We start from the raw sequence: 27,764 nt of genomic DNA, 5'->3' as shown, positions 1-27,764 counted from the left end.
GCTGCACAGTTTAATGAAATGAGGTAGACTGTGGTGCCGACTATGAAACACAGTGGCTGTAACGATTGTAGACAAAACCTTGCAGTTGGCATGCCTCCAGTGCATTCCTGATCCGCTCTGGTAACAATTCGGTAGGTGTGTGGAAGAGCACAAGCTCTAGTGTTGAGAGCAGAATGTCTGGTGACTATCACACACTGTTTCTTGAGTGGAGTCACATGTTCCGCCTCTCTCTTTTTCTCTTTCTCTCTCTCCATACCACACACACACAAGCACAGGCACAAAGTCTGTTGTACTTTTTACACACCCAGCTTTATCCGTCCTTTGTGGGAAATCTGAGAATAATTACAACAATTCCTGTAACGTTTTGTGTATGCTTCCTACCTCTAAGATATCTATGTCCCAAAGACCTACAGAAGTCATTACAGCGTGTACAGTATGCTAATAAGACATGCATTAATATGGAAATAACCCCAGCTCAGCTTGCTTGATCAAGGATGGATATTTCAGGAGAAACAAACAGCAGGAACTTAATTTCCCTTCAGTATCAATACAGTATCTATTATTATTATTATATTTGATCAATTAGATAACCTTAAGGGAGACACAGCACTATTACAAGTAGACCACACAAATCTGTTAAAATGTTTATTCTATTTTGGTCTTATAGATTTAAGAGTAACAAGTGACATGTAAACATTTTTTTTAGATCACCATACTTTTCTTGATTCAATTTTATGATATCTCACCAGTTGTATAATACATGAATCCAACAAATTAAAAAAAAAAAAAAAAAAAAAAACATCCTGTAAATCAGATCTCATATAGTACCATTATTAGAGTTCTTTCTGGTTATCCGAAATACTGCACTGTCCGTCGGTGTCCTCATTTTATGAACAATGAAAAGTGTGACCCAACCTTTTATTAAAACAAGAAGTATAAACAGTGTTATGGCACATGATATCAGAGACAATACGGCACAAAGAAATCTTAACAAGCACTGTAAAACTTGCTCAGCTGTGATGCCCACTTGCTTACTTTCTACAAAACAGTCTTAATATTAGAATGGACACACAAACATGGGCGTAAGATGAATATGTCAGAGACTGATGCATGTTAGCCGAAGAAAGACGCGTGCAACGCAATAAAGTGACCTCAACATAAACAGGTGGAAGAGAAAAAAAACACCAAGGAGACACCAATTAAGAGGCCGCGGGTAGTATTCGAGCCTGTGTTTCTTTACTTTCTGCTTTGTTTGCCCCCACCACACACCTTCTCAGGTGTTACATAGTGTGGAACTTCAGAGGTTGCCAGGGGCAACGGAGAGAGCGGCAGAGTTCAAGTGTGGGCAACCCAGTGGTGTTCGTAGTTGGTGGTGAAACGCACAATCGGACGAGATGTGATGAGACAAACACTAAAGATCCTGAAACAGCATGGCATGGCATGGCAGAGGCAGAGAAAACATTTGAGGCAGTATCAAAATAGAACTGGGCTATGAGAAACTTGGATGTGCAGGTCAAACGGGCATCAGTGCAGAGAGAAGTTCCTGGAGCTTTTGAAGACCCATAAAATTCATATTCGCCTCCGAGGCTGCAGCAGAGAGAGAGAGAGCCGGAGCCACAGGCGGGGTGCACTCACTGGACCCTGCCAAGGGGAGGCGGATGGCTTAATGTGAATGGATTGAGTGTTAGCAGCAGCCTGGCTTGCTCTCAGCAGCCACAGTCTCCTGGTCCAGTTTGATCCGGTCTCCATTGCTCTCCTCGTAGGGCAAACCTTTGTCGTTGGCCAAGATGTTCTCTACCAGGAATCGAGCCGCCTCGTCCACGTTAATGTTGTCCTGTGAAAACGCAAAAACAGTTTTGTCAGAGAGGCACATTGCACATTTTAACCATGAGTGACAATGCAGACTTTTTTTTTTCCTTGCTTCTGAGGCCATGGTGCTTCTTTCTAGAGTGGCCTCGCAAGTCCACTAAGCCCTTTTATATGAACCAGCTTATTAAATCAACAGGTAATAGAGACAATCTGAGCACTGCAGAGACAAAAAAAAAAAACATATATACAGTTTTTTTTTTTTCCTTCACATTGTGGCAAAAGGCTGTTGTCCCATGGGTTGTTGATATGATGAATATTAACGGCCTCTGTCCAAACTCTGCAGTAACAAAGATGTTTAAAGGCATCTTGGTTAAAAAAAAAAAAAGTGTTTATTCAAGAAAACATAGTCTGGTTAAAAAGATTAAAGCTTTCTGATTAACTGAAGAGTGACTTCTTTCGAATCACCGATTAATCAAGCTTTAAACAAGCACGTCTATGGATGGTGGGAGGAAATCCTAGTACCAGGAGAAAACCCACGCAGACACAGGGAGAACATGCAAACTCCACCCAGAAAGGCCCATGTCTGCGTGTTTATTTGTTTTTTTTATTGTGTTTGTAACAGAACGTGTGAACTAGTCACAACTAGATTATCCTTCTAATTAGAGCGACTACATGATTGCAAACACTGATTGGGACCAGACGAGAAATTAATAGCTTCAGCCCCAGACTTTCATAACGCTGCCAGGAACGATGCTCCTGATGACTGTTCAATTAGCATCCGCCGGTGCGGCCCAAACGAAATTAACCACGAACAGAAAAAAAAAAAAAAAGAGTTGGTACTCCCTGAGCCAATCACAGGCTGCGGTGATGTGCTTGAATTTAATGCCAGGACGACGGATAGACAAAAACAATGACACATCATCGCACTCACAGAAAGGAAACCCGTCACCCCCACACACACACACACGCACAGTCACTCCACATGACACAGCACGTGACACAGCTCCGGATGAACTAATAGTTTGCAGAGTATAATAGACCTTTATTTCTTTCAAATGTGCAACAGGGCGTTTCCTGTCTTACGGACATTTAAGAGTCCTAGAAAGCCTCAGCTAGGAAGAAGACAAAACTGTGATATCAGTTTCTCATATACAGTATGTTTGGTGTGTTAAATCTGAAAACACAATGCATTTGCATATATTTAAACTCCCAAAGGCACATATTTTGCAGTGTTTCTATTCACAAATACTGTACAAGTACGAAGCAGAACTTGAGCTTTTATGTGAATAAAACTGTCTCTTAACCTAAACTTGCAAACAGGATCTCACAGTAGAAGCACGACTTAAAAGCACTACAGGCAGACATATGGTGCAGAGTTGGCATCGGTTTGCATAGTTGTATGTCTGTGTAAGAGTGAGACAAGCAGCGATTTGTTAAAAGCTTGGCTTGAACTGAAGGGGAAAATCAGAGTTCACAGGGAGAAACACATAAAGGACCAAAAGGGAGACACACAACGGCCACGCATTACAACTCCACTAGAAGGAATTTCTTTGTCTAGTCATTTACACAATAAAAGCTAAAGGAGCAACAGCAGCGTGAACACAGATGTTTATGTTTCTGGTCGTTCCACCGAGTGGAGCGACACCACAGAACCCGAGCAGCGCCACGCTGGAATCTTAAGACGGGAATATCAAACCTGTGACAGCTGGACCTAAGTTTAAGAGAAACACTCCAAACCATTATCTTCCAGAGCCCCATCTCTCTAATCCTCGCGGCTCTCGGCTGCACCATCAATCACTGTCATGAGATACCATATCACACCAGCTGTCCAACGGTTTTCACTCGAGGTCGTGCATGCACGACGGAGAGAGAGAGGGATTAAAAATGGCTTTTACAAATTTCCCGTCATTAAAACTCTGACTGCATCACATGTACGGTTTCAAGACGACTTGCACAATGTTTTTAAGTTTTTCACGCAACCTTGAGCACACGTTCTAGTGTCTAATTATCTGCAAATGTCACATTGAATTTTGGACCTTTTTACTGTGAGCTGCTGTTGAATGGGCCCGACACGCCCATCACAACGCGCAAACCATTTCACAATCGCCGCAGAATAACCAATGCGATTGCACCATTCAGATGAGGAATGACTCTTCTGCAAGATAACTACAGAGGATTTCCTGTTGAGTAAAAGGGTGAAGTCTTCGGTGGCCTTTTTTTTTTTTTTTTTTTTTTTTTCTATTTTCGGTTATGTGGGCATCTCAAAGCCTTTACCACATCTGACTGTCCACAAACACACGCCCCATTCATGTGCAAAATGTGATTTGAACGCAGCACTAATCGTGTTTAACAATGACTCAACTTTACTTTGAAGGAAATATTTGTCTCCGTGATAAAAAATGTTTCTGACAGCAAATAATGCGAGGCCTAACTCTGGTCATTTTGTGCCACGAGCCTAGTTTAGCGTCCAGGGGAGAAGCTATTTCGCGAGCGCGTGTCTGGTGCAGACATTGCTCACCTTAGCCGAGGTTTCAAACCAGCCCAGGAAGCCGGTCTCCTTGCAGAAATTGTCCATTAGGGCTGTGTTGTTGGAGTTCTCCTTCTTCTGGTCACATTTGTTGGCGAGGAGCACCGAGGGGATGGGGTTGCCATTAGCCAGCTTCACCTTGCTGTCCAGGTCGTGCTTCCACTTAGACACGGCCTCGAACGTGGAGCCTCTCGTCACGTCGAACACCACGAAGGCCCCCACGGCCTCTTTGTAGTACACCCGCGTCATGTTCCCAAACCGCTCCTGGCCTGTGGGATGCGAAGGGAAATATTTAACCTTCTACAAAGCAGCTATATTTTGTTTTCTTTAATATGGATGTGACGAATCTTTCAAAAGCAGATGTGATAAAAAAAACATCTGACCCAAACAGCAATATCCCCTTCTCATCTCTTGCTTCCACAATTCAGTTTTACTCCTCCAAATGCCCCCGAGGATGGAGACGGTTCTTATTTGACCTACTTTGCCTAATTTGCCACAGGCCTAATCCGCACGCAGTGAATGGCAGAAGTAATCTGCCATAATAAGAAGCCGATTCTCTGTAGTCGCTCTGAGAAGAGGCAGAACGAGGATAGTTGCCAGGGGTAGGTGGTGTGTCACTATCAATCGGAGAGGACCTCCCCTCAACCTAAACTGAACCAGTTTAGCGTTCAGCTAGCTGTCGTCACATCTCATCAATTCCTTAAAGCTTAATTCCCTTCCACCTCTTTTATTAAATCTAATGAATCAAACTTTTAATTATTTTTTTTTTTAGTTGCACCAAAATTAAGGAACGATGCCTTAATTGATTCAGCCAATTTAAGTGCCTATGGGACTGAATAACTTCAATCATAACTAAAACTTCAACTTTAGTTTAATTTGCATTTTTAAAAAAATGAAACTGTGAAAGAGGAACTACGCCCTGGAGGTGAAAAAAAAAACAAAAAAAACAGTAACACCTTTAAGCCTGCCCCCATGTATTCCCTTTGAGAGTGCCGTGAAGCGTAGAGAACAGTACCTCGGAGGAGGGAAGTGAAATCTATGATTTAGTTGATATGAGCAGTTAAACCAGCCAAATGTTGCCTCGGGTAACACTTGGCTGATGTCACATTTTCAGGCACGTAATCAAAAAGAGGCATTGATTTAAGCTTTGGCTCACTCTACTGACCCATCTGGAGCACATAAAGCGGTTTCTGTTAAACAGCGAGTTAAATAACACCTGACTTCCAGCGCTTGGACGCATTATTTTTAGCTTGGAGTTCTCCTAAGAAGACTACCCTAACACTATCTACAGTTAAAAATCAAGATTTGTGACTTATTGTTTTGTTGCCGTTCATCTTCCATTCATCATCTTTCGTACTACCAGTGAAGATAAGCAAGTGCTATCAGGTTTGGGGTCAGATCTTTGTCTGTTGGGTCTTTTAAATTACTATAATGAAAAAATAAAGCAGGACAGAGGTTTGTTTAAATTGATAAAAGCTTGTAAAACGAAATCAAAGCCAACGAGGTGGCTAATAGGAAGATAAACCGAAAACAAGCTTCCTATCATCGACAGCCAAATGTACATATCACCAGGCATATTGATTAATGACCACTGTGCTGCAGACTGAGTACAAGCTGAGGCTCAGACTTTGCCGGCCGTGAAGGTGCATATTTGAGACACAGTTGTGGAGATTCCTAAAAAGAATGAATGCTTTTTATGCTCCGGTTGAACCGTCCTCTGCGTTTCAGACCTTTTCTGGGAAAGAGCTGTTTCACAAATAAAACAAAGTCAGTTTTACGCCGATGGTCTGCATTCTTTCCTGTTTAATATTTTCTCAGAAGCACACAAGCTTGCACGCATTTCAAGTTTTGGTCTTATGTTTTTGTTTCATGAGAGCTGTCTGAACTTGCGAGATTACAATCACGTGTCTGGATTTTTGCCGAACTGAAATGTTTTCATGGCATGCAGTGAAGCCGTGGTGACATTTCAAGTATATTTACTCCAGGTACTCGTGCTTTCATTTCCTACAATTGTATATACTTTTGCTGCATCACAGAGGCAGATACCGTATGTTTCCAGTGCATTCCACAGTATTTGTCCCATCCAGTGAAAGCTATGCATCTGTGCTGTGAGCTGAAGCATTATTATGTTTCTTTACAGTTAAAGAAAAGTTAATGAATTTAGTAATCCTCCTGTAATAGCTGGAAACTTGACTGTTTATCTGAGGTACACGGTTCTAACAGGAAGGGACCATTTCTGTAAATTAAACTACGCTAGTTCAAAGCAGCTCAGCAGTGAAATGCAACACACACATTCCTGCAGCAGTTCCTTTGGACTTTCGATCACAAAAACTGTATATTTGTCTGATCATGCACACATTTTCAAATGTTTTTTTGAGTTTTGGATTTGGCCTGGAGACACAGCAGGGACTCTGCTTTAGGACATGTTAGCCCATGTGGAGCTGTAAGCTATCGAGCCTCCAGTTCACCCTCGGGGCTTTACTTTCCTTGCGGTTTGCGCCTTCAAAGCACCTGCTCATTTATCCTTATTTTTAGATAACGTGTCGGCTATTAGCCTCCAATGACTTAATGCAGCATGTGACGGGTCCAGCACATATTTATACTGCACTCTGCTCCAATTTGGGAAAGCCTATGGGGCGAGTGTAATCGCAACTGTAATTGTACGGCGCGCTGGACAGCGAACAGCATTCGCTAGGACTCGGTGTCAGAATAGAGTAACTAAGAAAAGGATTGAGGAAGCGGAGAGCACAGCTTCTCCCAACGCACTTTCACTTTGCCATAGGTGGCTAACCAACCACGCGAGGAACTGGAGTGGCGTGGTGCAATGCAGGCGCGAGCGAGAGACCGAATGCACTGTGGGGCCCACAGGCCTGACGGTAATTGCTCATAATTGAGAGTCTAATTTTAGCAGATATAACCCCAGGTGAAGCCACCAGAGACACGACACAGTGGGATAAAGAGCTGATAGACTGAAATAAGGCTTTCATTTCCAGGCCTTGTGAAGCTCATACGTCCAGGAGAGAGAAGGCAGTGGCAGCATGGAGGAAGATATAATGACTTAATAGTTTTTTTTTTTTTTTTTTTTTTTAAACTGAAATGCACATAATGACTCAGACAGAAGCGGCTGAACTATTATTCACCACAGACGCACTTGAACATTTCCAGGTATGTTCATCTGTATTATAGTAAAGAAAACAGTGCGAAGAGTGTTTTTAATTCCTTTAAGAAATGAACAGAGCAACAAGGTCTGTCTGCTCGGCTCGAATTAGTATGGAAGACCAGAACTGCCAAAAAGATCCAGTCACAGTAATATCTCATTAAATGTACCATAAAAATAACATTCAAATAAATACTATATTGATCTCTTTTTTTTTTTTTAACCCTTCTCCATGTCCCACTATTTATCTACCCCATTTATTTGCCCATTTATTTAAAAAATTGACTCATTTCACGGTCCATGTATCCTGGGATCAGACTAAAAGCCGTTTCACAAACGCTGAAGAGGCCGTGACGAGCATGTCGGAGTTTACGTTCCACTTTTGATTTCCTGACACACCCGCTCCTCACTGGCAGCTCGATATGTTAGCAGAGCTACTCTGCGGGGTATTAAGAGGGAACTAGCGGACTGGACAAGACTGATGATCGATCAATGGCGCCGGCGTGACTGTTGTCACGCGGCGAGCTCACACACACACGGACACGTACAAACCCGGGCCGTTGTATGGGGTAATGAGTTGTCTGGGATATTGATAAGGCTCTGCACAGGCGCTAACATTAAATGACAGCAGGTCCCACGACGCCTGACCTTTCCAGAGTCGTAAGTAAGTTCTGATAATCATCTCGCATCGCTTGCTAAAGCCACCACTGCTTCACACCGTCCCTACTCACGGTCCGATTAGATAAAAGCCACTTCTCTCAGCTTCATTCTCAATAAATCTGTTGATTAGTTTCTCGAGAAATTATGCAACAATGACACATTTCTTCCAAACTGCCTGCATTCAACGTCAAAAACCAAGACCAACTCAGCACGCCTCATCCAAAGGTGAAGGCTCTCTCTCTTTTTTTCTTTTATCCGTTTTCTTTGTATGAATGCACACAGTTAAAATTCAAGGCTGATTTCTAATTATTTTCTTTTTTTTGGCAGCAAATCCCATCACGGCCTTACTCCAGGTCTCCTGAAGTGAAGTGAGCTGGACGTCTGTTTTGCCGAGGAAAAATTGACTTGGAGAACAAAAGAGGGGTCAGAGGTCACGCTCTCGTGTCGGCGACCTCTATCGACGCTGTAATTCATACTCCTCACAGACAGCGGCCGATGAAGATGAGCGCTCAATAAACATATTTTATTTCTTTCTAGTTCTATCCCGGTGCCGTCCTGCAAAAGAAAAAGCTCCAGTATGTTTCACTACAAAAGGGAAAAATAAAATATGTGTGTCACATGCTGCCGATATGAGGATGTGAGGAGCACACGTCTGAACCCGTCAGGAGACTATGATCCCTCTGGAAGCGAGAACATCTCAGTTCATTGTGCCACGCCGCTGAATCCTGGCGCATGACCTCGAGCACAGTTAGGCAGCGCGCTTAAGAACATTACAGATCTACTTGATGAAAGAGAAGCCGTTTAGCCGCCGCCGCCGTATCATGCGTGTTCATTGTGTGGGAGAAGGAGAAAGAAAGCAAAGGCTCATCATTATCCGCATAGCCTTAGCAACCCTGGTTTACTCTACGGCCGTACATCCTGCTATCCTGTGGGTGGGTTACCATAGAAACTGTCCAAGCCAGACATGGCAGTAGCAACAGCAGCAGCAGTAGAAGTCTGTTGTTAGGAAGCGACTGGCTGTGAACAAAGCCCCCCCCCAACAACAACTAGCACAACAAAGACAACAGAGGGCCCAGTCATTAAGGTTGTCTTCAGCACGAGTTACAAGCAAGAGAGACCGAATAACACATGACCTGCACGTTCAAATTCCTCTGAGCAGCATGTGAGAAATGACTTCCACACAGCAGAGTCTGGACTGAGGGAAAATACGCAACCTTTACGAGGTCTTACCCTCAATCTCCCTCACCTTCAACCAAAGGCTTAGAGGGGCCCGGTACGAGGTTGTAGGAATTTCCTCAGAGCGTATTTGTTGGAGAATATTACGCAGAATTAGTGGGAACACAGCTTCTTGCACACAGAAACGTACAGTGCACAAGAGACACACACATTCAAAGCCTCGTCGACACACAAAGAGACGGACTGATCGTTCCAGGCTCTGGTTGCCTAAGTTACTCTTCGTCAGTGGGAAACAAGCGGAACATGAAAATATTGCCGGGGCTTGGACGGAGCTGACGTTCTCTATTTTAACCGTTGGTTACGCTCCATGTGGGTCCAGACGATGCTCCGAGCCTTCTATCACCACAGTGGATTTGGTGGTAGCACCTCTGTACTTGCGACATATGTCAAGCAACTATATCAAAGTTGAGGTTAATTATTTTTTTTATTTTTTTAAAGTGTATGGTCGCTACATCCTCGCTGAATTCCGCTGCATAGCTGCTGGTCTCGTACAACATTTAACATATAACCAGAGCAAACTAATGCGGGAACGTACAGCTGACATGTTGTCAGAGTAACGAGGCGTGACCGGTAAAAACCTACAGCAAGGCTGTTAACTTGAAGATCAGGCAAGGGAAACGAAGAAGTAGATCAATTTAAGCACTAATGAGCTGTTACTAGTGTTAAAAAAATAAGCATAAATAGAGGAATGGAGATGCCAAACGGAGAGAGAGATGAATTGTTTCATACGTAGAAAAATAACGTGGATCACATCCTTCATGGGCGCCAGATGGACGCTGTGTACTGGGAGAATGTCTTTAGGTTTCTCAGTTGAGAAAATTAAGAAGCACCAAGGCTGTTCCCGTGCTAGCCTTACTAGTAGACTTAATGTCTCACCTACTGGTACACTGTGTTTCTGCTATTTCTTTAACACTTCCAGTTCTCCTCAGGTGAATCTCTGTTTCCGCCTCCTCCCGATGACTGTGCGCGCTCCAAAGTGTCTCGATCAGTATGCAGGCTCATAACTGGCGTACGGATCTAAACTGCTCGGCGGTGATTTAGTGAAGCGCGAACAATTAGCCGATTAGTCTGCTGGTAAGTTGAGAAATTAATTATGCAATAGTATGGATATTTAATGAACCAGTTACATAACTGTTTAGTTTAGTTTATCATTTGACCTTTGAGTCTGAAAACATCACACTGAGTCACGGAAAACTCAAATACAAATTCTGGCATTTGTAAATTAAATTATCAACCGATTTATGACAAACTCTTAATTAATTGAAGTCGAATCAAATTAAGCGCCTGTCATTTTTGGCCAGCATTTCATAAAACTCGCATTAGATAAAACTTATTTTATTAATAACTTCGTTTTATCCTGCGATGCCTCCCATTAGTCTTGGGAAACTACTGGCGAGTGTCCAGCAACAGCTTGCTTTGCCGACCGCAGACAGATTCGAACAAAGGTGGTGGTTTATCTTGCGTTTGAAAGGTGGCTTTCCTAATGAGGCTGAAGGATACCTTCTGGCCCTTCGAGAACGTTTGACCCTACAAGGTGCAAGGCTTTTCTTACTCCATGCCACGGTGGTAATCATCCTGTCCTGTGGCGTAGACAAATCCAGGACAGAGTAGCAATTCTGGGTGAAAAGGGGTGGGAAACCTGCAAGCTTCCCACTGCCTTTCCTTATCCCAACAACCCTCTGATTACCATCATTCCTTTGCAGACTGTAATCACTATTGAGGCTGGTAAAAGACAACTCCAGAGTCGCTCTCACCGAGGCTGTGACGATAACTCGGCCCTCCTTTTCTGCACGATTAAATGGCTTAATGGCCGTTCATTAATGGTCTTAATGACTTGGCAAGTACACCTCCAGCTTTCACTCTTTCACTCCTGCTTCCTTGTTTTTGTCCTCAGATGGTCTCGAGGCCGGGCCTCGGTGTAGGTGTGAAAAATCAAGTTCGCCGTCGCCCGACTTCAAACTTTCTGGTCGGGCCGAACGTGCATGCAAATTTCTCTGTTCCTCTAATTACGCAGTGGCACGCTTCCTTGTCTGGATGAATGATATCAGTCTGTGTACTTGCGTGCGTGTCAGTGTTTTATTCACCCCTGCAGATCCTCTGATCAAGTGTTGTCTGGCTGTGACAGGCAGACGGCCCTCCCCGGGACCCCAGTCACAGATGCAGCCTCCGCACTGAGCTCACGCTGCCAGGGCTCAAGCGACGGCGGGACACATAGCCAACGCTGCCAATCAGCCCGTGACAGGCACCACCCCTCCCAAACATTCAAAATGTTCGCCCCCTTTCTGTCACTGCTGTAAGCGATGGAATAAATATAAAAACAGCAGTCTCCGAACCATCTGTCCTGATCTGTCTCAGCATATGAGGTCTGTTTGATTGAGGGAGACGATGGACCTGCTCCGCCGCGTCCAAAAGCAAGAATAGAATATATCTGGGGGCTTGTTTCTCTTTTTAAAAAAAGGAGAGGAAAAACTTGTCTTAAAACAATGCCCTCATGCCATGTGCGCTGAAAGAGTTATCAGTCACAGTAATCATACGAGAAGTAAATGCATCAAAAAAAATAAATAAATAAATCTAGGAGCTCCTTCAAGTTCTGTTTCCATCTGCAATCACTGGCTGACTTTGCCTCTGGGGACAGCGGGGAATGTTCTCAGGGCTTCCAGTGGAGCCAGCAAATGCCCGGATAACCAATATCAAGACAAATGCCTTGTTCCCTGTACCGGCCATCACTTACGGTAAGACTATAAACGTTAGACATGGAATGCGCCGAGAGACGACATCTGAGTCTAAAACCACGGTAACGGCTTTCTCGACACTTTCCCCTGTGCCCCTGAACGAGACCAAAGCTCAGATGTGACCGGTCGGTTGATGGCACCCAGACTAAGAACTGAAAACCAGAAATCTTCTAGTATCAGAATCTTTCTCGTCGCTTGCAGATTCTGCATCTCCATATGTTTCTGTTTATAGACTGTGGCTGTGACTCACTGTAATTGACATGAGGCCAAAACAGATCTTAAGCTAGAACAAACTGTTTCAAGCGCAACTCGGATTACCTCGACGCTGATTTGTTGCAAACTGTTCCCTGACAAATAAGTAACTGATGCAATGAAAAACAGCTGGCAGGTAAATCCAAACTGAGAGCGAACACTAACCGCAGCCCTACATGAATTAAACTCCTTGCCTGCACACATGCTGTAGAAAATCCTTCGGTCACATGCTTCTCCTTGAACACCACAGCCTGGGAAAATGATTAACTACTTCAACCGGCCTTCTCTTACAGCTGATGTCATGACTGTTAGGTGTGATCTAATGTACTTCAATGATGTATTTGTCATTTATAATTTAAGTTCCTAAAAGAATTTCCACCTAAATAGGAAACGCTCCTGTGGACGTTTACATCAAAAAGGGGCGAAGTTAAAGGTAACCCCTGGTTTATCCACGACAAAAGACCTCACGCACACAGTTCCTATACAAAGGCCTTAAAAACATGTGATCTCGTAAACCCACTTCGTGAGCCACACAGTCGGCACCCTGTTCAGCAAACAGCGTCGTAACTCCGATGCAGCTCTGGCAATAAAGACAAAAATGAGAGCCAATATATGGGATTAAGATTAAAAATCTTATCAAGAAAAAAAAAGTTATTTCAAGTCTGAAAGTTTACAGCTTACATAAGGGGAAAGTCTGAAGAAGAAGAAAAAAAAGAGTCTGTGTCAATATTATTTTATATCAGTGGCTTCCTTCTGCACAACTGCAGACGTTCAGATGTTCAAATTTGTCACTGTCCTCTGGGTGAATTAGATTATTTCCCATATTCAAAACCTGGTAAATGCTGGTCTGAACTCTGATCTCTAATATAATACTTAAGATTATCTGAAACTTCCAGACTCACACACACAAAAAAAGTATGTTTTCAAAGTATGGCGTGATCCCCCATACTGATGGAGACTGATGGAGCATCACAGATTTACCTCGAGCTGGAGTCAAAGCTTTGATTGCTGGTCCCTCACCTGTCCTTCCCCGGCATGTTGTCCTGTGTTTACAGTGAGATATTCCGGGGCCCTGCACAGGACAAACAGCGCGCCTGCATGTGGCAAACTCTTATTTACACTCCCCCGATTCCTCTCAGCTTGCTTGCTCAAGCTGCTGGAATGCAAAGGTTTTCTGTGCCAAGTTTGGGTGAAAAAGATAGGCAAGTTTGCTGAGACCCGTTTACACACACACACACACACACACACACACACACACACATATACATACACACACACATATATACATACACACACACAAGCGCTCACACGCGCAAGGGTAGCACGAGACCGCACGGAGATTGTACAATATTGGCATGACGCCACGTGACCGACAGCATGGCATGATAGGGCAGATAGGTGGGTCTACGCGGAAGTGCACTCTAACACCTTTTTTTAATGCCGGGGGGGAGCGATCGCGAGGATTTGATGGGGAATCTGAGTCCGTGAGGCGCTCGGTCGGAAACAACGTGACCTACATTCCACTGACAATTACGAGCTGCCGTGATCAGAGGGTGGAAAGCAGCAGACACGATCAACCGGTCTTCTCTAGCTGCTTCTTTTAGATCATGCCAGCGTTTCTGGTTGAATATATCCTAAAGAAAAGAAAAACTGTTGCTGTAAACTTTCGAGGAACTTAAAAAAAACGATTTCCCCAAACTCGTCTGATTCGGCTGTGAAGTCCTTACCTGCGATGTCCCACAGCTGTAACCTGACCAGCGTTTTGCTGTCCCAGTTGATAACTTTGAGTGCAAAGTCGACCCCGATCGTCGCCCTGTAGTGCTGCGAGAAAAGCTGGTGGACGTATCGCTTGATGATGCTGGTTTTGCCCACGCCTAATTCCCCGATGACCAGCACTTTGAACAAGTACTCCTTGCACTCAGACACCGAGCCCCCGGCCATGCTGACACTTGACGGCTGTTCTCCGAACTCAAGACAACTTCTGCTCTCTCTCGGTCATACAGCGTGTTTTGTTTTTGTCCCTGTGAGGCTCTGCCGAGGACTGGGCTGGTCGGAGAGGCGAGGGGAAGATGCGAAGGAAACTACATGCCCCCTTTTTCTAATTCTCCTCTTACCCTCCTCCTCCTCCTCCTCCTCCTCCTCCTCCTGCAGCCGCTCACCAACCACCTGATAAGTCATAGGACCCGGAAATGTCAGGGGAAAACTTCTCCTCCCTCTGTTGCTCATATACTTAATGGTTTCATATGTGCACTGTGATTTGGTGATCAAAACATTTAAACACCCATAAACAGTCGTTTAAATTATTATTATTATTAGAAGAAGAAGACGAAGAAAAACACAGGTGAAACAGCAAAAACACACGTTTAAAGTGCCAATCTCAAATATTTTCATTTAAATAAACAGCTGGCTGAAGTTATATGAAAGTCACTGCATTTAAGTTACTCCAAACTGTCTGTGGAGACGTCCCATCACTTATCTTTCTGCCAGACTTGGACGATTGTTGTGTTTACATGGTCACTGGTATTCTGCTAATAATAATAACATTGTGTAACCACTTGGAACAGACTGGCCCATTCAGGAGGCTTTTTTTTTTTTTTTTTTTTAAATCAGATTGAGAGGGGTGGTGTAACTCTTTGATAATCTATTCGGTAGGAAAATATTTGCACTTGAAAACCATGTAAACACTTGATCCGGTCTTTGCGGTTGGACTAATTCTGTCTGTTTCGTTTTCACAACATCTGAGAAGTGATGAATTTCCAGAAGGGACGGTAGCATGGAGATGGCAAAATCAAATAAGTGTTTGAAGAGACAGCCAAAGCTGACTCGAAAAAGCTTTAATTTCATTTCTGTCATTGTAGGTCTACTGTTATATTTCTAGCAGATTTGAGGCTCCACAGTGAACAGAACAACTCTGCGCATGCCCAGTCAGTTCTAGTTTGTTACTGTTTTTCGCCATACTAATGGATACATCCCATCAAATCGTTTGGTTTAAACAGTTACGTTGGAGTCGCTAATCAGAATGATTTCAGTCGGGTTGACAAAATATTCTCCATCTAAATCTGCAGTTACCACGTACTGCCACGGGTGGCGCCAAAGACAACAAAACAGACCTTGGAGATCGACCCTTTAAACTTTTGCTCTGACGTCATTTGGATAGCATTGACGTAAACTACGTTAAGCTTGGCATGTTTTTTGTTTGTTTGTTTTTGTTTTGTTTTGTTTTTTTTACTGTAGGCAGTAATCAGTCTTCTTAATAGAAATACTTTTGTTTTTATTTTACAGCATTGTTCATGTTCAGCTCACCCAAAACATAAAGGCCTATTTCATTCTATACTGGACAGTGTTGAACAGGTGGCACCTCGTATATTGTACATTGGTTAAAATCCGTTAACAACTTACACTATAATAGACTTAAAAACATTTGGAAATACAATACCACTGCACTACGTACGGTGTAGTCTTGTACTCGGAAATGATTCGCATTCTTATAAATAAACTAAGAAACTTAACCTCAAGTAAACTACTTAAGTTTATAATGCAAAGATTTAAGCAAAACATGTATATAATCTCATTACAAGAAGCAACTAATCATTGGTTACCTTTTTTTTTCTTTTTTCTTTTTTTTACAACCAAATGAGGATACAGTTGAGTCAAGTTAGCATAAAAGTTACCCAAAAACCAAACACACAGCTGCTCCTTGTCGAGTATCTGAGGACAGTTTCAAAATGTATAAACTCCTTTTTTTTTTTCAGTTGACATTCTAAATATAGACATTTATCAGTATTACAAACATACCACCTGTGTGAAAAACAAGAGATGGCTTAACAGTATTACAAACTTTGAGAACTTGTACAACTCGTACTGTGTTTTTCCATTACAATGACACAGCACAACTCGTGAGAAATATCAACACAGCATGGAAAGCAAAAAAAAAAAGAAAAGAAAGAAGTTTCTTTTAATCACATCCCATGCACAGAGAACTTGCTCTTGGGGTCATGATCGAGTGTAAACTGAATAAACAACCATCGTCTACAATCACGCTATTGCCTGTATCGGCTACATGGTTAAATAAAAAAAATAAATAAAAAAACTGAAAGCAGGGATGTTGGCTGAGAACAACTCTGATTGGCACATTATATCCATATCACATATCATACAGCGCAAGTTTTTCAGCAGAATCTCTAGCATTTTTTTGTGAAAAGCACACCCCGCGGCACACGTAATATTCGCACACTGCTCTCGTTAATTTGCGATATTTAAATTGAAATGAAGTCTGATGAGAGAAAGGCGAATTAATTAACTAAAAAGGCGGAAAGCAAATCGTTTGTCGGTGCAGCTGCGACTGCTACACCTGTGAGCGCGGCGCGGGAGAGAGGAGAGCTAATCAGAGCCGGCGCGAAATGAGCTGGAGCGACTTCAGTCTCTGCGTTTGGTCTGTGGATGGGTCTAATTGGCACACACACTATATACATATAGTTTAGCTTTCCCCTCTTTTCTTTTTTTTTCTTCTTCTAGCTGACCCTTTAGAACCACGGCTACATGTTTTATGATGATCCTCAGTGTTGCTTCATTCATCCAGATTTGGCATGAGAGCTGATGAGTTTTGGCACTGATCCCAGTTTGACATTTTACAGAAAGGCTTTGTGTACTTACTGGCAGCCCTTCAGAAAAGTAAGCACTCGTAGTTAGTTCCTGGTGTATTTCTACTTAAGAGTTTCATATTAACCACTTACTGATAAAAGCCGAGTAGTAAATACAAGCGAGCAAATTAACGAGCCAAAAAAGAAAGAAAGTTAAAAACTTGAAAATATATTTGTGTTTGTGTGGAAATGTGTGCGATGCTCAAGTCTGCTGCTGACAGCTTCCTTTTTTTTTTCTTTTTTTTTTTTTCTTGTTTTTGCTCTCACAGTGTTGAGGAGCTGTGTGCGTAGTCTTGGAGGATGTTTGAGGTGTAGACCAAGCTCGGGGGGCTACCGAGGAGGGACTCGATGATGGGGGACCCGGTGTCGGACTCCCCCGAACACACAGAGTCTCTGAAGGGGGAGGGGGGAGACAGGGCGAGGGTATCCTCCAGAGTGGCCTTGTTTTGAGTTAAATCCTCGCCTTCCCCGTCCTCACCCTCCCCCTCGTCCTTGGCGTCGTAAATGTAGCTGTGTAAGAGGTCCAGCTCCTCGTCCGCCGGCCCCTCCTCCTCAAATGCTCCAGCTCGCGGGGCCGTCGTAGGAAGCAGAGAGGGGGTCAAGCTCAAAGGCTCGTTGGCAGGGGTTGCCTCCTTGGCAGTGTGGTCGTTCGGCGCGGGGACGTGGGAGCTGTGTGTGTCCACCACAGCCCCCTGCGGGCGCTCCGCGGTGTGGCCCGCCAAATGCGAGGGCAAGTAAGAAGCCGGCTCAGATAGGTCAGAATCCGTCCCCTGCATCCGCTCGGAGCAAGTCCAGAGGGGGCGCTGCGAGTCGCCCTCGTCGTCTTCCTCCTCCAGGTTGTACAGGGGCTTAGTGCCGGCCGGTTCTTGGGGGAGATGGGGGTCTGTGCCAAGGTCGCAGGTGGAGGGCTCACAACTGTGGGGGTCGGGGGTGTTAGTTAGGGGCCTGATGACCGCCGTCTGATTCAAGCCGGCTTCCTGTTTCCTCACATGCACAGACAGTCTGTGCCACACATTCCCCCCCCTCGGAGGGTGTCTTGGACCTGATTCAGACCATGACACAGACTTGCCATTAGAACTATGAACGAGATAAAGACCGAAGTTACTAACACAGGAAACCGGGAGGTGGAGGCAGAAACATCAACATGGCAGCAACATAGCACAAACAGAGCAGCAGCATTTCAACATTTCCAGTGCATGTCAAAACGCCTCCTAACCACAGGACTTGACGTCAACAGCTTTTGCTAAGGGGTTGAGCTCTAAAGGGGAATTACATTTATCAGCTTCACAAACATTGATACATAATGTGCTGCGGACAGCATTATGATCTTCACATTGCTTCAGACACTGCGTTCAAAGAATCAGGAGCTCGTTCCTTTTTCCTTCCTGTCTGCTTATGTGCTTAAAAATGGGACGCATGCATCTCATAGCTGCGAGTGTTATCTGCTGGTGCCTAAACTGGCCTGAAGATGACACAGTGTTTAGTCTACGATGAGCTATAGGACTGGCTCTAATGTGATTAGTTTGGGAGGTGGTGAGAGGAGGGTGTTCATGCTGAGAAGAGTTAAACGTGAGGTCAACTGAGGAGGAACCAGAAGCAGCAGGGTGGCAGATCTCCTTGTCGGAGGGCTGCAGTGTCAAAAGATTGGAAATATTTTGTTGCCGTCGCCAGCTGAGGAGCGACGGCATCGCGGAAGGAGGCGATGCCTCCGATTCATCAGATGCTTTAACCAGCCACGTCCTGTTTGTTCTTGAGGATAAAACTATTCACGGAGCTCTCCAAAAGCTGAGTCGGCCGTTTTTTTGAATTTGTTACGGAAACAAATAGCTCAGTTGACAGTGCAGCTCTCCAGGAAAGGAGCCGAATGACCCCCACACCAGGACATTTACCAGCCTTGACAATTCACACTAGGTATAAAAGGTTAAGGGGTTAAGAGATTAGATAGGCTGCATAGCAAGGGTAAGAGACAACACTTAAACATATTGGGATCACTCTCGTTGTCTGCCCCACTCCTTACTTTAGTAGTCCATGTGCCACCGCTGTGGATCTCAAAAACATTATATGCAAATCTTAAATCTAGTTTAGACGTGGGAAATCTATACTCAAATAATCAGTGACATGCTAGCACAGCCTATTAACTCCAGGTTGATGACAGTAAACGTCCCATATTGAAATTTTCTATTGACATGAGCTAAATTTCCTTGTATATAATCTTGTACATGATATTTCATTCTCAGGGGGAGGGGGATGTGTCATATAAACCAATGTTTCAAGGATTAATGTTACACTGGGGTAGTGGAAAGTGAAAAAATGGGGCCACTGATATCATGAATAAGCACCCGAATAATAAATAAAAAATAGGCACTTTCCGGTTAATTAGTGAAAATAAGTGGTATTGTAAACATTGTGAGTGCTTAGTCATCGTATCTTTTCGGTCCCCATCCACTCAGCCCAGAAAAACAGAACCAGACCTATCAAAGTGAACAACATAAAGGGTCACTCACTTGGGGTTGCCAGACACGGCCTTCTTCCGGCGGAACATGTTGAAGATGTTGTTGCTCCCGCACTGGGCCGACTTCCCGTCCCCGACGTGCATCCGCACCACATCCGACGTGGTGAAGGCGCTTCGGACGTTCCTCTCCGGTTTGGCAATGATAATGTACATCTTGGGTGTGAACATGCAGCCCAGCGCCACCGTCACACTCAGGCTGACGGAGAAGGACGTGGTTATGATCTTGTAGTTGGAGCCGAAGTAGATCGGCACGAAGGCCAACCAGATGATGCAGGTAGTGTACATGGTGAAGGCAATGTATTTGGCCTCGTTGAAGTTGGCAGGGACGTTGCGCGTCTTGAAGGCATAGTAGGTGCAGCTCATGATCAGGAGGCCGTTGTATCCCAGCGGCGCCACCATGCCCACGTTGCTGGTGTTGCAAATGAGGTAGACCTCGCGTATGCTCGGGTACGACTTGATGGGCTCGGGAGGCTCCAGGATGATGAGCGTGATCTCCAGAGTCAGCTGCACGCTGATGAGCATGAACGCGATGACCACCTGGGCCCAGGCGCTCATGAAGCGAGGCTTCTTGGTGCAGATCTTCTTCTTGCTGCCGGCCAGGATGCGGGCGATGCGGTTGGTTTTGGTCACCAGCGCCGAGTAGCACATGGCGGACGAGAGGCCCACCAGGAGCCGCTGCAGGTAGCAGGAGGCCACCGTGGGCCGGGCGATCAGGGTGAACGGACAGATGTAGCCCAGGAAGATGCCTGCCAAGATGATGTAGCAGAGCTCTCTGCTGGATGATTTGACCACAGGCGTGTCGCGGTACTGGATGAAGATAAAGGTGACGAAGGAGGTGATGAGGATGCCCACGCAGGAGAACGCCACGGCCACTATGGACTCCACATCTGCCCAGTCGAGATACTTCAAAGGCAGCGGCTGGCAGCCTGGCAGGGGCAAAGAAAAACATTTAGTTAATCTTTTGGAATGGTATAAAACCAAGAGGAGAAGGAAAGAGATTTTATTACTTCTTAGACACAGAAGACTAAATTAGCACTTGGAACATTTATTTTCTAATTTATTTTACCAACAGGTGAGGGTTGTTAGATTGCATTTTTCTTTGCAATACCTTTAATTCTTTCTCAGCTTGAGCTGCCGATTAACGAAGACCCACAGCTGTGATGAGAATAAGGCTATAAAACCTCACAGCTGACGATTCGCAGTAAGTACAGTAAGCTCAGAAGAAGGAGAGTGGGAATACGTAGAGATATTTGATTGTGCAGACTTCTTGAAAAAAAAGCGTTTTACGAGAATTAACCGCTACTTGCTTGTTCACGCGCGGCGATATCAAAAGGGGGTCCGCTCCTTCTACGCGCAGTATGTGCTTTACGTGCCGCGGCGCTGCCAGAAACTAATCTGCACATGCCGTCATGCGCACCCCAAAGTTCCAATTCTGTCAGATTTCCGCCTCGTTTTCCCCGTGTGCACGCAGACATGTGGGTATGTGTGTCAGCTCAGCACGGGGCACTAGTTGCGTACTTGTCATACGCCATGTAGAGAAATTCTGTGGAGCTTAATGGGAGAAAAGTGACATCCCTAGACTTCCCCCAGCTTAACTCTCCATAAATTACACGCCTCCGCTAATAGCATTACAGTGACTTCACAGAGAATCCCACTTCTGGTCTGCATGCTAACTCCGGATGCTGTATTGGCGTATGTATTTTAAGAAAAGGTGCAAACCTGCTGTTGCTCCGGGGGTTTTATTTTGAATGTGGAAGAAAGCGTCTGACAAAGCGTTCCTTAGAAACCAGCCCTACTACGCTCAGGAAGACGTCGGAGTTACTACGCGCCAGATGAAATGCACTTATCTGTATCCTCTCTAACACGACCCTTGAATTCCTTATTCCTGACTTTGATATCTGAGTCCACGCTCTGGGAGGACCTTTGAATATTTCAAATCCTTTTTCTTCTCCAGATTTTCAAAAATACATTTGACATGTACCGTACTGGAAAAAAAAAGGGCTAATTTTTGAAAAGATTTCTTCCCTTAAATGTGGTAAAATGTGTACAGTCTCTCTGCGCAGAGAGAGCATTTGAGTGTTCTCCAAATTTAATGAGAGTAAAAAGGAGAATTTCTTCTTGGACCGAGTGCGGAAATCTCGTGGCTGCAACGGCATTTTACACCTGGGAACTGAGAGCTCCTCTCAGCTTAATAAATTGCTTTCAAAACAACCATTGGGTCACGACAAAGCAAAGAGCGGAGAGGAGGGAAGAGAGCACTATAACTTTTTTGGGGAGCTGTGCTGCAGCGGAGGAAGCTGTAAAGCAGCAGCGTGAGGTATGAGCAGCCTTGTATTTAGAGCATAAAGTAGTCTGACCACAAATACACAACTGTCTCAGCGAGATTGGTGTTTAAGGATGTGAATGTATCGCCCATCGACCAGGCAAAAGGTTAGCAAAGAGCAAATACGTGGAATGGGTGAAAGAATGAGCTCCTGAACTGAGAACGCTGAGCATAACAACAAATGCGGTTTACCTTCCAGCTCATCATCAGGCCACCATCCCAGCTCACACGCCTTGCAGGTAAATTCATCCTGGACGTACTCGTTGTCCTTGCACGTGGTGCAGATCCAGCAGCAGCTCACCTCGCCCTTCCGAATCACCTGCGTGGGGAGAGGTCAGACGTCAACAACGAGGCGTCAAATACAGCGAGTGCGAAGCAACCTAAATAAGTAATCAGCATCATGGGGATCTCATACAGTTGTGAAGATTTTTTTTAAATTTTTTTTCATCTTGAGCCCCAGACATGATGTTTAGAAAACAAGGCCAACCACTTTCACATTCTGCTCCCAAAGACGCCGTTACCAGCGCTGTGATATGTAAAGCAGGGTGATAAGTGGGACAGTAAACAAAGCGGATACAAAGGGAAGCGTGAGCAGCCAAGAAAGAGGATACACCCTCCCACTGGGCTACTCAGTGTATAGCCAGACTAAAAGCAACCGGCCCTAGATGAAGCAAATGGGGGCAAATTCAACAAAACGAGCTCAAAACCTGCTTTTATCACTTCCTCTGCCAACTTGCCGACACCTCACGCAAACTTAGACCGAGCAACAGACAGTCTGCACAGCTGACGTGTGGCCGGAGTGCAAAGGGCTGCGATTTATTTTACAAATGGAAAAATAGTGATGACATAGACACCGGTAATGACAGTAATTACGAGCACGGGGTCAAATAGCATCCTTTTCTTAAGTGACTGCAATTCCTTTCTTTTTAACTGCGGGATGAATCGTCTTGAAATGTTCACAGAGCCCACAGCTGAACCCTAATGACTAGAGTCATCTACTCACCCGTGCATCAGATTTAGTCTTTGCAAATAGCTAAATTGAAAGTTGTTTTTCCTTAAATGCGCCGCAAGTATCCCAGCCTCCAGAGGAGTTAACAGCGTTTTCATTTACGCTGTGCACCATTTCCATCATTTACTAAATGGACACAATTAAACTTACACGCATTCGAGTCTCCTTTGGGATGAATGGTAACGATCACTTAATGATTCACCCCAACGCCACCACTGGGCCAAAACTTTAACTAGTTTATTCTCAAATACAATTAATAGGCCATTAGAGCAACACTGGTGGAAGAGAGTGTCTGGGTTTTTAACAGATCCCCACCGCCCATTTAGAACTGAAGAAGCCATCTATTCTATTCTATTTCCATTCCATGCTAATCTGTGAACACATTCGTCAGTACCTTTATCTGGCCCTTGGAGCAGGGGTCACTGCAGACCGAGCGAACGGCTTCACTGCTGTTCAACCAGAGCTTGTAGTCGTCCATGTACAAGATGCCCTCGTGCCAGGACCCCACATTTATGTAGTCGTGGCGGTCCTCGCCCACGCTCTGCAGATTCATGATGTCATACCTGGATGTGCAGAGGAAAAGATGAAGGATGAGGAGAAAATTAACTCTGAGAACATAACGGAAGGGAGTTAAAGATCGCAGGGAGAGAACGAGCGGCGGAAAGGGAAAGATTTGTGGAGGGAGAACAGGAGAGTGACAGGTAATTTAATGATAAAAAAAAAATTCCAAAGCTTAGCAACCTTATCCCTCATCCATATCCTTGAAATAGCTAACAGCCCTGTTAGTGTGACATGTCAGCGCATGCCGTGACCTCATTTTTATACCGAACCAGGATGCGCTCCACCTAACCTCTAGCTGACGGAGGGATGACACGGCTGTGTTTTCCGACTGTCAAATGCTGTCTGACGGACTAAAGAGAGATGAAAGTGGCTGCCACAGCGGACAATCCGCCGAATCTGTTCCAGTCCAAACTAATTACATCCCTCTGTGTTCAAGGCTGGTGCACACGTGTGCGCATGTACGCTCATGCTAATGAGCGGGAGACAGGGAGAGGAGAGAAATTACACTTTTACCGGTTTGCTGAAACGAATATTTCTCGCCGCCGTCCTCGTCCACATACCTGCCCGGGGTGTCTCCGTTTTCATCAAAGTAAATCTCCTCCCCTGAGACTCCTCTGAAGGACGTCTTGAGCAGGTAGTCCAGCAGCTTGCTGCCGTCGATAGGATCCATGGCTTCGCAGAGCCCCGTCTGTCCTGGACACAGCTCCTTGTGCATGTCATGGAGCCCGTGAGCCATGGCATAGATGGCGTTGATGACAAAGCCCATCTTACTGTCCTGCATGTAGTTTTCATGCAGACTCTCGTTTCCTGTAAGCGTGGGGGGGGAAACAATTCAGAATTACAAGAGAAGAAATGTGGCGTGTTTGTTCGGTGCTGTGAGTTAAACTGTGGTGGCGGTGAAAGCATAAGAGGTTTGATGGAATTTAAACCAGACGTGGAGAAAAGAGAAAGAAACAGAACTCTATTCCGCACACAGATCAAAACATAGTTGCCCAAAAGCTCAAAAAGGAAACAGATGTTCAGAGCGGAGCAGCCACTCCTGAGACTGTGTGCGTAAGTTGTACTTCATTCATCTAAAGGCACTGTCCCTCAGTCAAACCTCTGTGGTTTGGAAGACGGGATAAAAACAAAGTTGAAGGTTTCCTTTTTATACTGATCACGTTCCTCTTTGGACAGTGCATTTAAATATTGTTATTTTTTATTTATTTCTGTGACATGCACACACATTCAAAAACAAAAGGTGATTCTACTGCCATTCGACACATTTTTCACATTTTAAAGTGGTCTGTGTGAACGCTGTGGGCATTCCTCTGTGCAGTTTTCAAACGTTTAAGGCTTTTTTTCATTTTATTATTATTATTTTTTTTCTTTACTCTGCATACAGAACAAACAAACCCAGTGCTTCACATCAAAGTTTGACTGATGCAATTCTCACTTCAACCCGAGATCCCCAGACTGCAGGGATGAAGACATATCCCCCCAAATAACAGGCATTACAGAGAGCAAAGCATCAGTCAAACTCTTCCCGCCTTGGAGGAGTCAAATGTGTACAAAGTGCAGGTGAAAGTCAGACGGAAACCTCTGTCACAACAGTGGCTAGAAAGACACACTTACCACCTTGAAGATCTTTGGAGTACAAGAGGTTTGTCAAAATGTAATACACACAAAGTAGAGAAGCAGCGATGACTGTGCTGCTCAGAGATGGTAAGAGTCATTACAAACCACTAACTGATTTTATGTATCATAAAATCATGCAGAGCAATTTATTTGAATCTGCCTGGAGTGTTGATTGGTTTTTGTTGCAAGTCTGAATGGGACTGAAGTGCTCTTAATAAGTCAAGAAGATAATTTACCGTGATCACCTTTTTTTTGCGAGCAAATGGAGAGAATATTGGAGGAGGAAATAGAAGGAAAAACACAGTTTTTGTTATTATTCATATGTTTTTTTTTGCACTGTGGTCAAATCTAATCCTGTTGTTCCACTGGATGGTTGAAAGAATAGAAGGCAAAGCCCGAGAGCACTACATGGAAAACAGAATATGCAAACGCCCACTCTCATTCATGAGCAACAGCAGAATTCAGTCGTCACCTACCGGTGCAGACTTTTTTGTAGTTCTTGTTCTCCTGCGGATGGCCCGAGAGGCGGCACTGGAAACGGTACTGCCAGAACTCGGGGAACCAGGGGTTTCTGGTGTTGGTGTCCAGACGCAGCTTCAGGTAGTAGTCATCAAAAGTCTTGACTATGTCTGACTGCAGCTTCATGGTGATTCCACCATCTGCTTCCTGCTCATAACCCTCCACGACCTCGTAGCGGTCGGCCCATCCATCGCTGCAGGAAGACAAAGAAGAGGAGGCTTTAATATAATGACCACATGGCAAAAACAGAAGGATTATGAAAAAAAGCTTTTAAGACGAATACAGTGATAATAAGAGGTCCTGCCTGACAGCGATGGTGCTCTGTGCTCGTTACTGTCACTAGTCTTTCACATTGTATTGCTGTATATTATAATTTGCACTTGAGCGCTAATTCAGATTGACATAAAGCTGTTAAGAATTTGTCGTGTTGAGCTGCAATAAGTCATTCATTCATTCGTTAAACACAAACAGAAAAGGTTCCAATAAAGGAGTAGACAACAAATTCTCATTTCATTCACATTCAGTTTTCTGTGTGCGCTGCTGTGTGACGGTGCGTTGAGGTGTTCAGCGCAAACACCAATACTTAATCATCATTATCACGGTCTAAATTAGCAATGAAGTTGCTCTCAGTGATGATCAAATTTGCGCTCGTCTGCTCACCCTTTAGTTCCTCGTAAAAATGTATTAAAAAAAAGACATAAAAACCGTGTCATGTGCATGGAGGTGGTGGCGGCTGCACTACTAACTCAATTTGTATAGGTTCATAGACTAAGAACGGCACCGGCACAGGAAACCGACATCAAGGAACTACTATCAGATCATGATGTCGTCACACTTTCACAGGTCACACTTGTCCAGACTAAATATTTGCACTTGAACACACCACAAAGACCACAGCCAGGGCCTAGCTGGGACATGGATGAGGTACTATTAACTTGGAGGCTAAGATCCAAACGAAGAGTTGAGATTCAGATGAAGAGAAGGTGTAAAACAAGACGAGGCCTCTGGGTGTGGCCTTTAAACTTTGCTGTTTGTTTTACTTTCATCTCTCTGCTTTGCTAAACTGATCAGCCATGCACAGTGATCCCTCTCATAAAGGCATTTTGCCACAGAGTCAACGCGCTGGACCCTCTGAAAAGCCGCCAACAAGGGTCCATCTATTACCAACAGTTCGGAAAATACCGCCAAAACTGAAGCCACAGATTCTCACCGACGGACCAACAATGCCAGGCAGCCTACCATCGTCTTGGTATGTCAAGGACTTTAAAGAAAAAAGTCTTTAACAGGCATAATTGGTTCACAATCAGATAAATCAGATAACACAAAGACAAAAGGATAAAAAAATTCCAAAAACTAGCAATAGAAAAGAAACACAAGAACACTGAAACTACTGGATCGCTAAGATCTGAGAAAATCTGCCAAAAATTAAGGGTAAAAATCAAAAATGATAGGAGACAGAAGGGCGAGAGACACACACACACATATGACAGAATTAACAAAAATGTGGCCAAGGTAGCAGTATGTGATGTGATGGTTTGATGGCTTTATCAGTGACTACAAATCTTCGACCAAAACTGAATGATTCAAATCAGAAAAGAGATTGATGTATCTGTGATGGAAGAGACGAATAATCAAAAATGAATAACAGCATGAAAACATTAAACTCCATTTGTGCCGAAAGAGCAGTGACTACTTTTCTACTAGACGAGTTGTGCATGTAATAATTCTCTTCATTTCATTCCCAGGGGGATCCACATCACAACAACATCAAATTTTGTTTGACATCAGATAAAACAAATGCGCACAGCATCACAACACAGACCCAGACCGTAGCTCGTGTGCCATTTAAATAAGATCCCAGCACAGGTAAGGGAGACTACAGCTTCTGCTGGAGTACAGTGTTAAATTAGTGGCAACACCGCTTTGCTGGCTTGTCTCAAGTCCACCGCAGCAATCCTCAGCTTAACAGGATGGAAATCTCCACAAAGGCGCCTCGACCGTAATTGTAGGCTTTTGTGCAATCCCTTCAGCCTGCTTGTTTGTTTTCTTGTGTAACCCCCTGTGCAAGAATGTCCACCCTACCAAGCTAATTTGGACACAGTGGGCACAGTAGGCTCAGGGGGGAAATGGAAAACGTCGGTGAAGGGGACACTGAGAAACAAATTAACTAGCCAAGAGATAAACAGCACCACTCTGAGCCTGTTTCAGTT

The 27,764-nt window shown here is 44.4% G+C and overlaps 2 protein-coding genes across 4 annotated transcripts in view; both read right to left on the bottom strand.

The window, feature by feature from the left end:
• Positions 1–632: 632 nt before the first annotated feature.
• On the bottom strand, positions 633–14,507 carry rab32a (RAB32a, member RAS oncogene family). Its single transcript, XM_047573851.1, has 3 exons — positions 14,101–14,507; positions 4,328–4,605; positions 633–1,834 (listed from the first exon to the last, which is right to left on the bottom strand). Exons 1-3 carry the CDS (start codon positions 14,312–14,314, stop codon positions 1,685–1,687), a joined length of 642 nt encoding a protein of 213 aa, XP_047429807.1. The 5' UTR covers positions 14,315–14,507; the 3' UTR covers positions 633–1,684.
• A 152-nt stretch (positions 14,508–14,659) lies between these two features.
• The window catches only part of grm1a (glutamate receptor, metabotropic 1a), a 32,213-nt gene continuing 19,108 nt past the window's right edge, over positions 14,660–27,764 (bottom strand). Inside the window, exons 4-11 of one of the 3 annotated variants that reach the window (XM_047573827.1) lie at positions 25,512–25,747; positions 25,272–25,280; positions 25,033–25,044; positions 23,979–24,225; positions 23,252–23,420; positions 22,041–22,167; positions 19,518–20,451; positions 14,660–18,090 (exon numbers count right to left, since the gene is read on the bottom strand). In XM_047573827.1, coding sequence (XP_047429783.1) covers positions 17,277–18,090; positions 19,518–20,451; positions 22,041–22,167; positions 23,252–23,420; positions 23,979–24,225; positions 25,033–25,044; positions 25,272–25,280; positions 25,512–25,747 — 2,548 coding nt within the window. In that variant the 3' untranslated portion in view covers positions 14,660–17,276. The remainder of the gene's footprint in view (positions 18,091–19,517; positions 20,452–22,040; positions 22,168–23,251; positions 23,421–23,978; positions 24,226–25,032; positions 25,045–25,271; positions 25,281–25,511; positions 25,748–27,764) is intronic. The other 2 variants (XM_047573829.1, XM_047573828.1) reach the window with 2 other exon arrangements.

The sequence above is a fragment of the Mugil cephalus genome, chromosome 21 (genome assembly GCF_022458985.1).
Source record: "Mugil cephalus isolate CIBA_MC_2020 chromosome 21, CIBA_Mcephalus_1.1, whole genome shotgun sequence".
NCBI classification, from domain to species: domain Eukaryota; kingdom Metazoa; phylum Chordata; class Actinopteri; order Mugiliformes; family Mugilidae; genus Mugil; species Mugil cephalus.
Note: the sequence above shows the minus strand (reverse complement) of the source record. Positions and strands in the feature narration are given on the sequence as shown.